This window comes from Camelus dromedarius, chromosome 16 (assembly GCF_036321535.1).
Source record: "Camelus dromedarius isolate mCamDro1 chromosome 16, mCamDro1.pat, whole genome shotgun sequence".
NCBI lineage: Eukaryota > Metazoa > Chordata > Mammalia > Artiodactyla > Camelidae > Camelus > Camelus dromedarius.
Genome location: NC_087451.1, coordinates 15,154,374 through 15,167,714, shown reverse-complemented (window position 1 = coordinate 15,167,714; position 13,341 = coordinate 15,154,374). Strand labels below are relative to the sequence as shown.

Sequence of the window (13,341 nt, the reverse complement as noted above, 5' to 3'; positions counted from 1 at the left end):
TGGGCTGAAATGAACCAGACTGGAGAGTCATGGCCTGAGGGAGTAGACATAAAGCCTGGGATCCTTGGGCAGGGTAAGGATGAAAGATTTTCAGATACAGTGCGGAGACTGGTGGTGCCCTGGACAATTTAGGAGTTAGGATGCTCTTGATGACTCCATTGTGATCCCACAGGGCCAGTAAGTCTGACATCTCCTGGAGCTCCAGGCCCTCTATTTGCTTCTACCAACTGCCCTGGCCCCCTTCCTCAAAGCCCTACCACAACACCTGGGAGCCATCCAGAATGAATGGGAATGCTTCCCTAAGGTGGTGTTCAGCCTCCCCTCTGTGTCTCTAAAGCCAAAAAAAAAAAAAAAAAAAAAACTAAAGGCCACACAGTGAGACTACACTCCAGGCACCACATTATGGACTTTAATCACCACGGGCTTATTTATGCAGTGGGGACAACTGATCACATCTCCATTTTACAAATAAGGCATAGAGTTTGGGGAGTTCAAGTGACTCGCCTTTAGTCACATAGTAAGTGGTAGGGCCAGGATTTAAATCTAGATCTCCCTGATTCTGAAGCCCAGGCTCATAACCAAGATGTCTGCACAGAAGAGGGATGGGGAGCTGCTGGGAGGTGCTTAAAACACAGAGCTCTAAAGGAGAAGGAAAACTGGGTCCTGTGAGGAAGCTGGAGCCCACAAGTACTGGAAAGAATAGAAAGTCACATTGGGCAATGCTGGGTCCCACGGGTAAAAACACTTGGGAGGTCTCTCCCAGCTTCCCCCTCCCCTTCCCTGACCTGTAGGCACCGAGAAAGTGCAACTCTGGTTTGCAGCTGGGTTGCTGCCCTGCTTCAAAACCCTTCCATGCTTTTACCCAGCCAGACAGGGCTCCATCCAAATTCCTTACCCAGCAATCAAGGCCTGTGTGACTTCACCCTAACCAGCTTCTCAGCCTCCTTTCCCTGTGCTTCTAGCCCCCTGGGCGCCCATCTGGTTCCTAGACTCCCTTCTCAAATCTCTGCAATTGCTCCCAACTTCTCTCATCTGTGGCCCTCCTCTTCCACACCCTCCCCTCCCCCACCACTACCCCAAATCCACTTTTTTCAAGGCTCCTTTCTTGAACGTTACCTCCTCTGAAGCCTCCACTGACGCCCCTCCCTAGTTGGTCTGCTGCCTCTGCCCTGACCCAGAACCTTGACTTTGCACACAGCGCGTATTAGCACTACGTGTCTGGTGTCTGCTTCTGGTCTCCCGGTTCACCTGTCAGCACCAGGCTAAGTGTCATCAGTGGCTGCTCGGATAGGGTCTTTCAATTTTTGTCTTCCGCATTTTGCAATTCATTAAGACCAGTTACCCAGCCTCTCTCAGCCTCAGCTATTTCATCTGTAAATCGAGGGAAACAGAATCTACCTCATAGTATTGTGAGGATTAAATTTGAAGATGCAGGCAAATCTGGGAGCACGCTGTCTGGCACATGGTACACATTCATTAAATGTCAGCTACTCGTGATGAACGACACCACGATTGTTTCAGAATAAATACAAGGGGAATTCTGCCCTCGACCCTGGCAAATGCTGGCATCTCCCAGTCTGGAGAGAGGGGAGCATTCGTTTTAGGGGAGGGATGGAGGTCATTCATTGGCCGGGGATTAGCTTTACTTGGATAGCCTGGTCTGCCTTTCTTTCACTGCTGCAGAAGGGTGAGTGACCACCCTTTGTCAGCCCTCCAGCGGGGTGGATGCCGTCTCTAGCACACGGTGCAAGGCACACAGCAGATGCCAGTCCAGTGACTGAACTGGCAGGGGTCAGAAGAGAGACCTAGAGAGGGAACCTGGGGTGTGGGGGTGGGATATGAAGCGAAGCCAAAGACTTTAGGGCCACCCCGGTCCCTTTCTCCCAACTCTCCTGGTTAGAGTTAAAAATACCGCAGGGACAGTCGGGAGCGGTGAAGGTGGACGCTAGGGACTAAAGAATTCGTCCAGGGCCGCCCAAGTGGATATGTCAGGCTCAGGGACCCAGCGGAACGCCAGCCGGGCACGCCCCCCGCCCCCCCACGCTCCCGCCTCCTCCTCCTCCTTCCAGCGCGAGCGGGCGGCGCGCTCCGGAGGGAGAGCCCGGCTGGAGGTTTCCTACCCCCTCGGCGACCAGCACCTGCCCCCCGCGCCCGCCCCGAGCCCGCCCCGACTGCGCAGCCGGGGGCGCCCCCACCTCTCTCCCCCCGGGCCGGGGAGCCGGGGGGCAGCGCCGGAGCCCGGGGGGAGCGCGGCCCCGCCGGCCGGCCGGCCGGAGCTGGGGGCAGCTAGGACGGCCTCGGGTAAGCGGCGGGGGGCGGGGGGAGCGGGCGGGCCGGGGCCGGGGTGGGCCGGGCCGGGGAGGGTCCTTGGTCGGGGGAGAGTGGTGGGGGACAGCCGGAGCGACAGGGGCCAGGGGCAAGGAGGGAGGAGGGGGCCGGCGGGCCGGCGGGGAAGCGGCGCGGGGCAGCCACGTGAGAGCTGGAGCTGGGGGTGGGGGTTGCCTGCAAGGTGCTGGAGGCGGAGAGCGGGCTGGGCTCTGGTATTCCCCCCCTCCCCAGCTCCTACCAATCAGGTCATAGGGAGCTCAGCATCCTCCGACGCCCCCTCCCACCCACTCCCACACGAACGTGGTGGGGACACACGGCGGGCAGACGTGTGACTCGGCCCACGGCACCTGCAAAGCCCCTGCCCTCAGTCTGGGGCAGGGACTTAGGTGTCCAGGCCCAGGGGAGGGGACCAGAAGCAGGCTTTGGCCCCAGTGTATGTCCCCGGGCGCTGTCTGCAGACTCACTGCAGAGCACAGGCCTTGGGGAGGGATCGCTCAGGGGCCTGGGCCCTGCTTCTCTGGACAGCCCTCTTCCACCCCTACCCAGCTGGGGATGTTGGATTAATAAATACTTAGACGCAGGACCCCTGCCTGGGAAGCGGGAGGGGGCACCAGTCACCTCTGAGTCAGGGACAGGGCCCCACTTGGGCCTGGTGACTTCCAGGAGGCTGGCCCCAGCCTAGGGGCCTCTCTTGCACCCCCTCCCTGGCTGTAGCACTGTGTCCCGCTTTTATTTCCCAGCGAGTCCCCTAGAAACGGTTGGTTTCTGGGCAGGGTGTGTGGTGTCCAGGAGAATCTGCAGGTAGGGTGCATCCTAGATACCTCTAAGTTGCCACACCCAGAGAGGCCGGGATGCTGCTTGCATTCTTTGCCCTCTCTTGCTTCCCTGGGATGCCCCCCTCCCCACCTGCTTGTTCTGGTTATGTAATTAACCCAGCTGAGGCTCTCTCCCAGGCTGACAGTGTCCAGGGATGCCTGAGGGGCCCAGGGCCCTGAAGGGATTTATGGGGAGGAGGGACTGGTAGTTCCCCCAGCTGGGTGCTCATATAAGTAGATAAGCACTTGTTGGGGAAAGGACACTGCCTGGGGCAGGAAGGAGATCAAGGTCCTAGTCTTAGTTGACTGCTCAACTGGCCATGTGGTCGTCACTTCTCTAAATCTTTTTGTTTTTGTTTTTGTTTTTACCTTCAATGAAATGGGGAGAGTTGTGCGCGCGCGCACACACACACACACGCACGCACACACTGCATGTACATGAGCAGCAGCGCATAGTGACCCATCTGGGATTGCTTGGAGGTCCCAATGAGATGGTGAAAATCCTCAGATGACTGAAGGACTCCTGTGTGTGACAATGGTCACTGTTTACTGAACACCTACTCCGTGCAGGCACTGGGCTTTACTTGCATGACCTCACAACACCCTATGATGTTTCTTGCCCAAGATCATGCTTTAGGGGAGTCTCAGAGCAGCGAATCCAGTGCTGGTGGATCTCACCCCAAATCCTGCCCTTGGTTTACTATGCTGTGTGGGCACCCAGTGGATTGGGTCCTCTGAACCAGGACAGACTGAGCCGGGCATATGTGGAAAGAACACGCATCCACAAGAGAAAACATACTCACATGCTGGAAAGCCTGACTCCATCAGAGCCAGCAAACCTATCTGCCCTGGACCCACTTAGCAGGCACTGGAACAGTCCCCAGGCAAGAGGTCTCAGGCGCGTACCAGCCTCCCTAGTCACCATCCTTAACAGGAGAAGGCATCTGGCTAAAAGGTTTACTTGGATTATGTTGGAAGTAGGGGTTATGGACCCTACTTTATGTGCGTGTAGAACATGGCTTGGACTGGACAGCTGATTTGCTCTCTGACCCACAGCTAGGAAACATCAGAGCCAGGACTTACACCCGAGCTCTAAAGTCACTGAAACTGAGCAGGCAAGGAGCTAATTAATCCGCATCAAGGTCCAACACCGTAGCAGCCCTTTCCCGGGCACCTGCTGTGTGCCAGGCCCTCCAAGCTCAGGGGGTTGCCAGAGAATCAAGACACAGCCCTTGGCCTGTGGCCTTTGCCAGCTAGAAGCACTAAGCTTGGGAGCTGGCAGTACTGACAGTGTAGAAAGGAGCAGCTGCCGATCCCAGCTGTGGGCCTGTGCTCCTTTCTTCCTTCCCTGGGCCTTCTCTCCAAAGTGGGAATACCTATCACCTGGGGTACTGTATTGACCCAGGATAACCACGTGGGCCTGCTGACCTAGAAGTGCTCAACGAGTGTCACACTCCAGAGCCAAAACCATCTTCTTAGTCCAGCGGTTCTCAACTGGGGGCGCTCGGAAATGTTGGGGGGAGTGCCTTTTAGGTCATGATGGTGACTGGAGGCTGCCACTGGCAAGTACCTCCTGGCAACTGGGAGTGTCAGACATCCTGCTGGATAAAGAATTCCCTCTCCACAAAATGCCGGGCGTGCCTCCACTGAGACACACTTGCCTAATCTCCCCCTGGGGACCAGGAGACCAAGGCCGTGGGTTGTTGCTGCCTGGTCCCAGGCTCTGTGGGGAAGCTGGGATTTGAAGCCAAGTCTAGTGCTCTTTGCTCTCTGCTCTGCCACCTGCCTAGGCTGGGGAGTCAAACCCAGCCAAAAATCAGGTCATAATACTAGTCAAGAAAGACTGATTCCCACTGGTGAGGTGGACGGCAGGCAAAATGGAGAAGGAAGGATGGGGAGCCTTTGGATAGATGGAAGAGGGGTTCTGGGAAATGGAGCCCAAGTGGCAGTCACAGCTTCAGCAAAGTTCCCAAGGTGGGAGAGTACAGGACACGTCCAAGAAGCTGGCCCACCAAGCCCATCTCTTGTCCCCACAGTCCAGGTGAAGGCCGCAGAGGGCCCAGGGCAAGCAGGAGCAGCGATGGTTGGTCCTGACGGTGGCTGAGCCCCCAGCCCCTGGAATATGCAGCCCGGGGGAGCCCCAGGCAGCGGCGAGGACGCGGTGGTGGAGCGGGGCGAGAGGCATGGTCTCCACCTACCGGGTGGCCGTGCTGGGGGCGCGAGGCGTGGGCAAGAGTGCCATCGTGCGCCAGTTCCTGTACAACGAGTTCAGCGAGGTCTGCGTGCCCACCACCGCCCGCCGCCTCTACCTGCCCGCTGTCGTCATGAACGGCCACGTGCACGACCTCCAGATCCTCGACTTCCCGCCCATCAGCGCCTTCCCTGTCAACACACTACAGGTAGGAAGGCCCGCAGGGACAGTGGGTCCATGGGGAGTGGAGGGGTTGGGGAGAGGCTGGACTGCACCCCTCTCCAGGCTCTGGCCCTCTTGCTGGCGGGAGAGCTCTGCACTGCACCATGGGCCACCCTGCTTAGAGCCATGCCAGGTATCCATTCATTTGTGCAGTGGTTTATTCAACAAATATTTGATGAACATCTAATGTGTGCCAGGCCCTGTGGTGGGCACCGGGGTAGAATGGTGCACAAAACAGGCATGCAGTTTGCTCTCATGGAAACTCATGGACTGGTGAGAAGACAAAGAGGCAACTGTTACATAGTTCGATGAGTGCTGTGATTGGAGGGGACGTGGGGAGCTAAGGCGGCCCCAAAGGGGGCATCTAACCCACCCAGGTGTGCAAGGGTGAGGGTCACAGGAGGTGATATCTCAACTAAGTAGGATTTAGGCAGGTCAGGGGCAGTGGAGAGAAAGGCATGGAACACTAAATGCCTGTTAACATTCTGGGCTCTGCCTTCCATGGCGTCAGACGCACGTTATCTGTAGAAGGGACAGCAGAAGAAAGGGCTGGGACCTGGGAAAGGTGGGTTCTCAGAGATTGAAACCCCAACCATGTCTCTTACCCAAAGGTCTTTTCTTTTAAGTGATGCTGTGTCCCTTGAACTCAGGACTGGCCCATGGGTCAGCCTTCTGCAGGGGTTGAATTCAGATGTCCCTGGTGCCCTGGCTTATAGGGTCCAGCCTGAAGCACCAGGTCTTCCTTCCTTCTGTCTACCTCTGGCTTGAAAGGGGTGGGGTGCAGGAGGAAGCTGAGCCCTCAGACATGTTGGCTCACCAAAGAAGCCCCTGAACAGGTTGTGCAGACTTTCTCCAAGAAGGAGAGGCAAAGTGGAGGCCCAGAAGGCGGGGGCATGGGTTGGCCAGTTGTAACTGTGCAATACAGCAATCTTTCGGGCAGGGTTGGGGGCTGGGGTGGGGCTCAGGGTCGGCACTGTCTTAGCAACTCCAGGCAGGAGGGCCTTGGCTCAACCTCAGGGACGCTTGTCTTTCCCATCCCAGGTGTGGGGGTGTCAGCACCAAAAACAAACAAACAAAAAGCCTGGTCCCTGCATCACCCCTTGGAAACAGTGAGGCCAGGGCAGTGGGTCCAAGGTCAAGCCTCCAGTTCTCCTCCAGAGGAGGCTAACAGTAGCCTGAGTGGATGTACAGACCCCGCTCTGGTCCTGTTCATTGAGCTTGGTTTATTTTTTCACATTTTGTTGTGTGCTTATTTTTAATTTAATTTCTGTTTTGAAATCAGTAAGATACAATTTAAAAGCCCAAACTTTGTAAAAAGGTACACTCAGAGAAATCTCAGTCCCACCCCTGCCCTCCTCACCTCGATTCTTGCCCCACTCTCTACAGCCATTCTCCTTGGCTTTCTAGTCACACTTCCAGTGTTCTCGACACAAATAAGAAAATGTATTCTCATTCCACTCCCCTTCTTACACTGAAAATCAAACAAACAGTAAACTGTTCTGCACCTTGGTTTTTTTTTTGGTTGGATATTATAACCTGGAGATCTTTCCATGTCAATATCTAGAGGTCTTCATTCTTTTTTCATGGCTACACTATATTCCATTGGAGAAGTGTTCTATGGAGTCCCCTCTTGTTGGACAAGTGGGTTGTTTCCAAACTTTTGCCATTTCAAGCAGTGACACCATGAATAGCCTTGTTCATATTCACTTTGTACATAGTGGGGTATATTTGTGGCATCGGTTTCTGGAAATGGCATTGCTAGGTCAAAGGATAAATGCAGCTGGAGTTTGGAAGGTGCCAGATTCCCCTCCCCTTCCATAAAGGTACACACGGTGTGCTCCTGTGAGCCATGTTATATGAGCATTCGCTTCTCTAAAGCCATCGGTGTGCATTGTCAAACTTTTAGATATTTGACAATCCAATGGATGAGATAGGATGGTCTCAGTGTAGTTTTTATTTGAATCTCTGATTATGAGTGAAGTATAGCCTCTTTTCATATGTTTGAAGGCCTTTGCCTTTCTTTTTCTGAAAACTATTAATGCCTTTGCCCATATTTCTTTCGGATTGTTGGCCTTTTTCTTCCTGATTGACCCTGAGCTCTGGACTCTCCAGGCTGTCCAAGACTTCACTCCTGGAACACAGAAAGGGACTTTGAGCAGAGAAATACTGAGACAGGACTCTGCATGTGGCAAAGATCAAAAAATAAAACCCAAGAGTCCCTACAGCCACTGTCTGAAAATAACACGTTCTTTCCCAGTGCCGGATGAGATCCAGCCCAGGAGAGCGGTGTTCCTGGGATCTGAGCCTCGGGCATTGCTTCTGCAGCCCCTCTCCTCCTGCCAGAGAAGGAAGCTGAGGTTAGAGGGCATGTGCAGCCCACCAAAGGAATAAGCAGTGAATGCATGGTTGGCACCCAAGTGGCTGAGTGTCCTCAGCTCCTGTGTCCTTAGAATTGGACTCAGTTTCCATTGCTCGTCCTCTGTGTTGACACAGCCCCAAGATAGTCTTTTACCATCTAGAATGCTACATGGAGCTAGCTGGAAGGAAAGCTGAGCTTTCTTGCTTCCTCTCTTCAATCAGGGGTGAAGGGGACAACCTAGCCAATTGAGAGCCTTCCTCCTGTCCCTTTTAGGAGCCCCCCAGGAGGAGTGGGTGAGAGGCAGCCTGGAGGCCCCCTCGAGGTAGCATGTCGGGGGAGCTGTGGGGCTGTCACCCTCAAGGGCTGGCAGCTGTTCCCTTTCCCCAGCACAGAGTTGGAAGAAGGTGGGAGCCTCTCTGCCTCTTTCCCCCTCCCTCCCACTTCCCGCTGATCTCCACTCCTTGTGTGGGATGGGAGAGGAATGGTGTACATGTGGGGGTCCCAAGCTCCCAGAGGTCACTGTGTCCAGTGGAATGCAGTCTTTCCTGGCCTGAGAAGTCAGTTTGTGGTTTCCTACGGTTTTAGATTTGTCCTCAGCCTCTTCCCCCTGCACCAAAGTTAAAACTCAGCACAAAGAAAAGATGCCACATCATCTCCCTGGAGAAATCCACTGCAGCAGCTTCTAAGGCTTTGAGTTGGGAAGTGCTTTTCTGGAGTCAGACTTAACTCTTCATCACTGCCACCAAAGTCTTTCCCCTTTTAATCCTTCTCTGCTGTACAGAACCAGCAGTAGTCCTTCATGCCTGGTTCCTTTCCCAACGCAGCTCATAAGCTGGCACAGGAGATACACCTGCACCTGCTTCTGGTCTCTCCCCTGGGCCCTAGTTCCTAGAGAAACTGTCCTGGGAGGCCTCTGCCTCCCCCAATTTCAGAGAGCTCCTTCTTTCCACCCACTGGCTGCCTTCTACTGCCCTTGCAATTCCCATCTGCTGGCAGGTTAATCAGCTAATTAATCTGTTAAGGAACCTTCTCTAGTGCACTCAACCTTTTCAGGGGCCTATTCCTCTTGAGCTGCAGCCCCTCCGTGAGAATTTGCCACAAGCGTTCGGGAAGTTCCATCTCCCTGGCGCTTCCCTTGGACCCCACTCTACATCAGCCCCCATTTTGCATCCAATCTCAACGTTTTTCTTCTCAGGCTTTCTCCTCAACTCTCGGTGGAGCAAACTGAAGGGGCACATCGGGTAGCAATCTGAGGGCAGCGATACAGGCCGGAGTAGTGTTGATCCCAGCAGGGTCCAGGTGGGGTTCAGGACCACGGAGAGCTCACCGGCCTGGGTAGTGCAATTAAAGCGCTTGCTAAGAGCCAGCCGGCGTGAAGCACTAAGGAAAATGAGGAAGGCCAGGCTCTGGCCCTCTCAGGAGCTCACAGCAGAAGTGGGGATCTGGGGATGCAAACAGCCCTGAACAAGGTATAACTGAACTGTTCTTAGAACACAGTGGATAAAGGGAGTAGTCCCCTGCTTACAGGAAGACTTCTTGGAGGAGGAGGAGGCATTTGAACGGAGGCCTGTAAAGAGGATTTCAGTAGATCCAACAGCTAGCTCAGGGCTGGGCTCTTAAGGGGCACTTAGTAAATGTACTTGAATAAAGGACTGGTCGGATGGATTGGGGGAAAAAATAGGACAAGGCAGATCTCAGCTCCAGGCGTGCACAGGACAGAGTTTCCCTGGAGATCAGACAGTGTGACCTGCCCTATCCTGGCTTGGAGGTGGGGAAGCCACAGCACTGAGCTCTTCCATTTTGCCCTGGGCCTGGTGTCCTGGGGTTGGGTGGGTGTGGAAGGTGTAGGGTGCAATGGCAGGTGAGAGTGCTGTGTATGGCTGGAGGTGCCTGGGGGCAAGGGGAGCCTTCATGACTGCTCTGACCTTGGTACTGGCTGGGGGTGTTGCAGGAGTGGGCAGACGCCTGCTGCAGGGGACTCCGGAGCGTCCACGCCTACATCCTGGTCTACGACATCTGCTGCTTTGACAGCTTTGAGTACGTCAAGACCATCCGCCAGCAGATCCTAGAGACGAGGTGAGTGGCAGGGATACAGTCTATTGCTACCTCAATGGATGCTCCAGTGCTTGCAACTTCCCATGAAAAGGGTTCAGTGGGAAACAGATGAAGTGCCCTCTAGTTCCCACATATAGACTCAAACACACACGCACTCATGACACTTTGCTGTCCTTATTTCTGTTAACCCATTTTGGGACCCTTACCATGGGGTGGCTAGTCTAGTGCAGTGGTTAAGAGCAGGGACTGCCGGGGCCACTCAGCTGCATGACTTTAAGCCAGTTAACACGTAAGCCTCAGGTTCCTCACCTGTAAAATGGGGGAAACAATAGTACCCACCTTTTGGGTCAATTGTGCCAGCTAGAGAATGTAACGTACCTCAAGGGCTTAGTGCTATGCCTGGAACAGACGGATGCCGGCAGTGTTTCTGACCAGGCACGGCCTGCCTTTCTTGAAATCCAGGGGTTGTGGACTGTGGGGTTCTGAGATTCCCACCTCGCCCCGCAGGGTGATCGGCACCTCGGAGACGCCCATCATCATCGTGGGCAACAAACGGGACCTGCAGCGCGGACGCGTGATCCCGCGCTGGAACGTGTCACACCTGGTGCGCAAGACCTGGAAGTGCGGCTACGTGGAGTGCTCGGCCAAGTACAACTGGCACATCCTGCTGCTCTTCAGCGAGCTGCTCAAGAGCGTCGGCTGCGCCCGCTGCAAACACGTGCACGCCGCCCTGCGCTTCCAGGGCGCGCTGCGCCGCAACCGCTGCGCCATCATGTGACGCCGCGCCCCGGGGCCGCAGCCCAAAAAGGCCCAAGCGGGGAGGGGGCAGGAAGAGAACTCCTACCATCAGGCCTGAGACGCCCCTGCAGCCACTCACCTCCCCAGGAGAGGCAGAGGGCGAGAGGGAGCTTCCCCATAACTGCCCAGTCCTCCCCTCCTGCGTCTGTCTTCCTGGGATGGCCACCTTTAGTGCTGTAGTTAGTGCAGTACCCGGCCCGGCCCCAAGAGGGCGCTGCCGCCTTTTGGGACTGGGGGTGAGCGCGTGACGTGAGGGTGGGGATAGGGAGGTGCTGCCTTGGTCGGGCCCCCACCCACCTTCTCCAGAGAGTGTGTCTGTCATTGTCCCGTGTCTTCCTTTCCAGTGTCTACTCGTCCAAGTGTCTGTTTGTCCTCAGCTGTCTTACCCACACTCTCCACCCCCAGCTTTGTTCACAGGGCTCTCATTTCGTCCATCTCCTTGTCGCAGATACTGGCAGCTTCTTTAAGAGGCCAGCCTTCTGACCGTCAGCACCACCGGCACAGGGCAGAGAGATGCGGGTGGCCCAAGGACCTCAACTGGGGTTCGAGGGTTGAGGTCCTAGATCAGTCAGGGGGAGAAGGCTGAGCTCTCCCCCTTCCAGGGAGACCTCCCCGCCCAAAAGCCCCCAGAGACACAACAACCTACCTTCCAGCCTTAACTCGATGGTCCGTCCCTGCCGGGTGCCCCTCACCCCCTTCCTGACCCTAAAGCCAGATGACCCCTTGGGTTAATTTTTTTTTCTTGACAGTATGGAGAGGGAATGCCCCAAAGGATAGATTTATTTCCACGATGCCAGGTTCCAGCCTTCTGTTCCCTTCTGGATTAGGTGGTCTGCCAGACTGGGGGATGTTGGGTTGGAGGGGCTGGTGGTGGGCAGGCTGTGGAGGGAGTCGGGCAGTCAGATTGTGCCAGTGAAGGCTTTCCCCACCTGACCCCAATCTGACTGCCCCAGACCCTGCCTGCCTTGAATTTCAGATTATCTTGATTGATCTGGGGAGGGGCAGAGCCAGGAAAAGAATTACGGGGACCCCTGTGCTTGGGGGAGTTATGCTGGCATCCCCACCCCTAGGCTGAGGCCCTCAGGATCTGATGCCCCGTGTCCCAACACCCGTTGGCCCTATGCCCTGACTCACTCCGCCCCATTTTCTCCGGCTGCCTGGCCAGTTTCTACCTCTTGTCACCGGAGCTGATCACTGTCAGTTTTGTACTGATTTAGAAATAACAAAAATAATGAAGATACTGGTAGCGGCCTGAGGGATTACTGGGGGATTTGGAGGGCGGGAGAAATGGTGCGAGTCCCCTGCTCCCTAGCCAAGTTCTCCTTGAGGCTGAGCCCTCAGCCCTGCTCTGGTGGGAGGATAGTGGGGTCCCTTGTTAGAAGAGGGACAGATAGAACAACCTAGCCTTGATGTAGTCAAGCTGTGGCATATAGACCAGGAAACCAGGTAGCCCAGAGTGGTGATGGAGAGGAGTCCGGGGAAGGGGTCATGGGCAGCAAACTTATCATCCAGATCCAGGGTGAGAGGGAAGCTTCGATTCTCTCTTCTGCTTCCCTAGGTGATCCCCCCTCCACCCACTGGGAGTAATGCAGCCTGACAGTGACTGCCCTGACCTTGAGCAGTCCACTATTTGGGGATTTTAGTCCCTGCTGGGCTGCATGACTGGGCATTGACCTGCCCTCTCTGAGCCTCCCTCTGAAGCAGAGGAGGTGGCTCCCCTTCCCCACACCTTGGAGTGGCTGGGAGGGTAAGAAAGAGGGCCTGCCCCCCTTTAACCCCTGTATCCTTGCCCCCTGATTCACCAGGGGTATGGGGTGAGGGATGGCAGCATCTCACCTGCCCCATCACTGTCACCCCCATCTCTGAGGCACCTGAGGTTGGGGTGAGGGACCCAGGCCTCTGGCTGCCCCTTGTGGGAGCCATTGGAATGTATTGCCTGGCTGGCCCCCATCACCTCCCCCAACTTGCTTCACCTCAGATCTTTGATTTCGATCCCTTTCTTTTGCCCCCATTCTGAGTCTCTGTCCTCCCCCACCCCAACCCCGGGTTTCCCACCACAGGGTCTGGAAGTGTGTGTGACACCCATTGCGCTGTGATCGGAAGTCAGATTAAAAATCAGGGAGTGTTTTCCCTCGTTTCTGTACCAAGGTGTTGGCTCAGTTCCTGCTGTGGGAAGGAAGGGGCTCCCTACAGGCCCTGCCAATAGAGCTCTGGAAGGAGAGTGTGGGTGATGAGGTGGCCTGAGTCCTAAAGCCCAGGTCAACCAGGAGAATGAAGGGAAAAGGGGAGAGTTTGGGACTCATCTCCTCTCCACCTGCCACCCCACCATCAGCCCTCCAACTGATTGAAACCATCCAGAGGAGAAGCATAACGTCTCTCCCTGCCACTATCTTGGGAAAACTTTTGTAAGTGGACTCAATCCCAGCTTCTGCTTTTGTGTCTTCCTCCCACACGTGACTGAGGCTCTGCAGCCCCTTGTCCCCCAGTCATAACTCCGTGGGTGAAGATGTGTTAAAGAACGCTCTCAACCATCCCTCTTTACTCAGTGATCTCAGTTCCCAGCCTCCAGAGCG

At 55.5% G+C, this 13,341-nt stretch overlaps 1 protein-coding gene across 1 annotated transcript; it reads left to right on the top strand.

The window, feature by feature from the left end:
* The first annotated feature begins 2,099 nt into the window (after positions 1-2,099).
* On the top strand, positions 2,100-12,911 carry RASL10B (RAS like family 10 member B). The gene is made up of 4 exons (XM_031467900.2): positions 2,100-2,301; positions 5,180-5,542; positions 9,867-9,991; positions 10,478-12,911. Exons 2-4 carry the CDS (start codon positions 5,327-5,329, stop codon positions 10,746-10,748), a joined length of 612 nt encoding a protein of 203 aa, XP_031323760.1. The 5' UTR covers positions 2,100-2,301; positions 5,180-5,326; the 3' UTR covers positions 10,749-12,911.
* Positions 12,912-13,341: the final 430 nt, after the last annotated feature.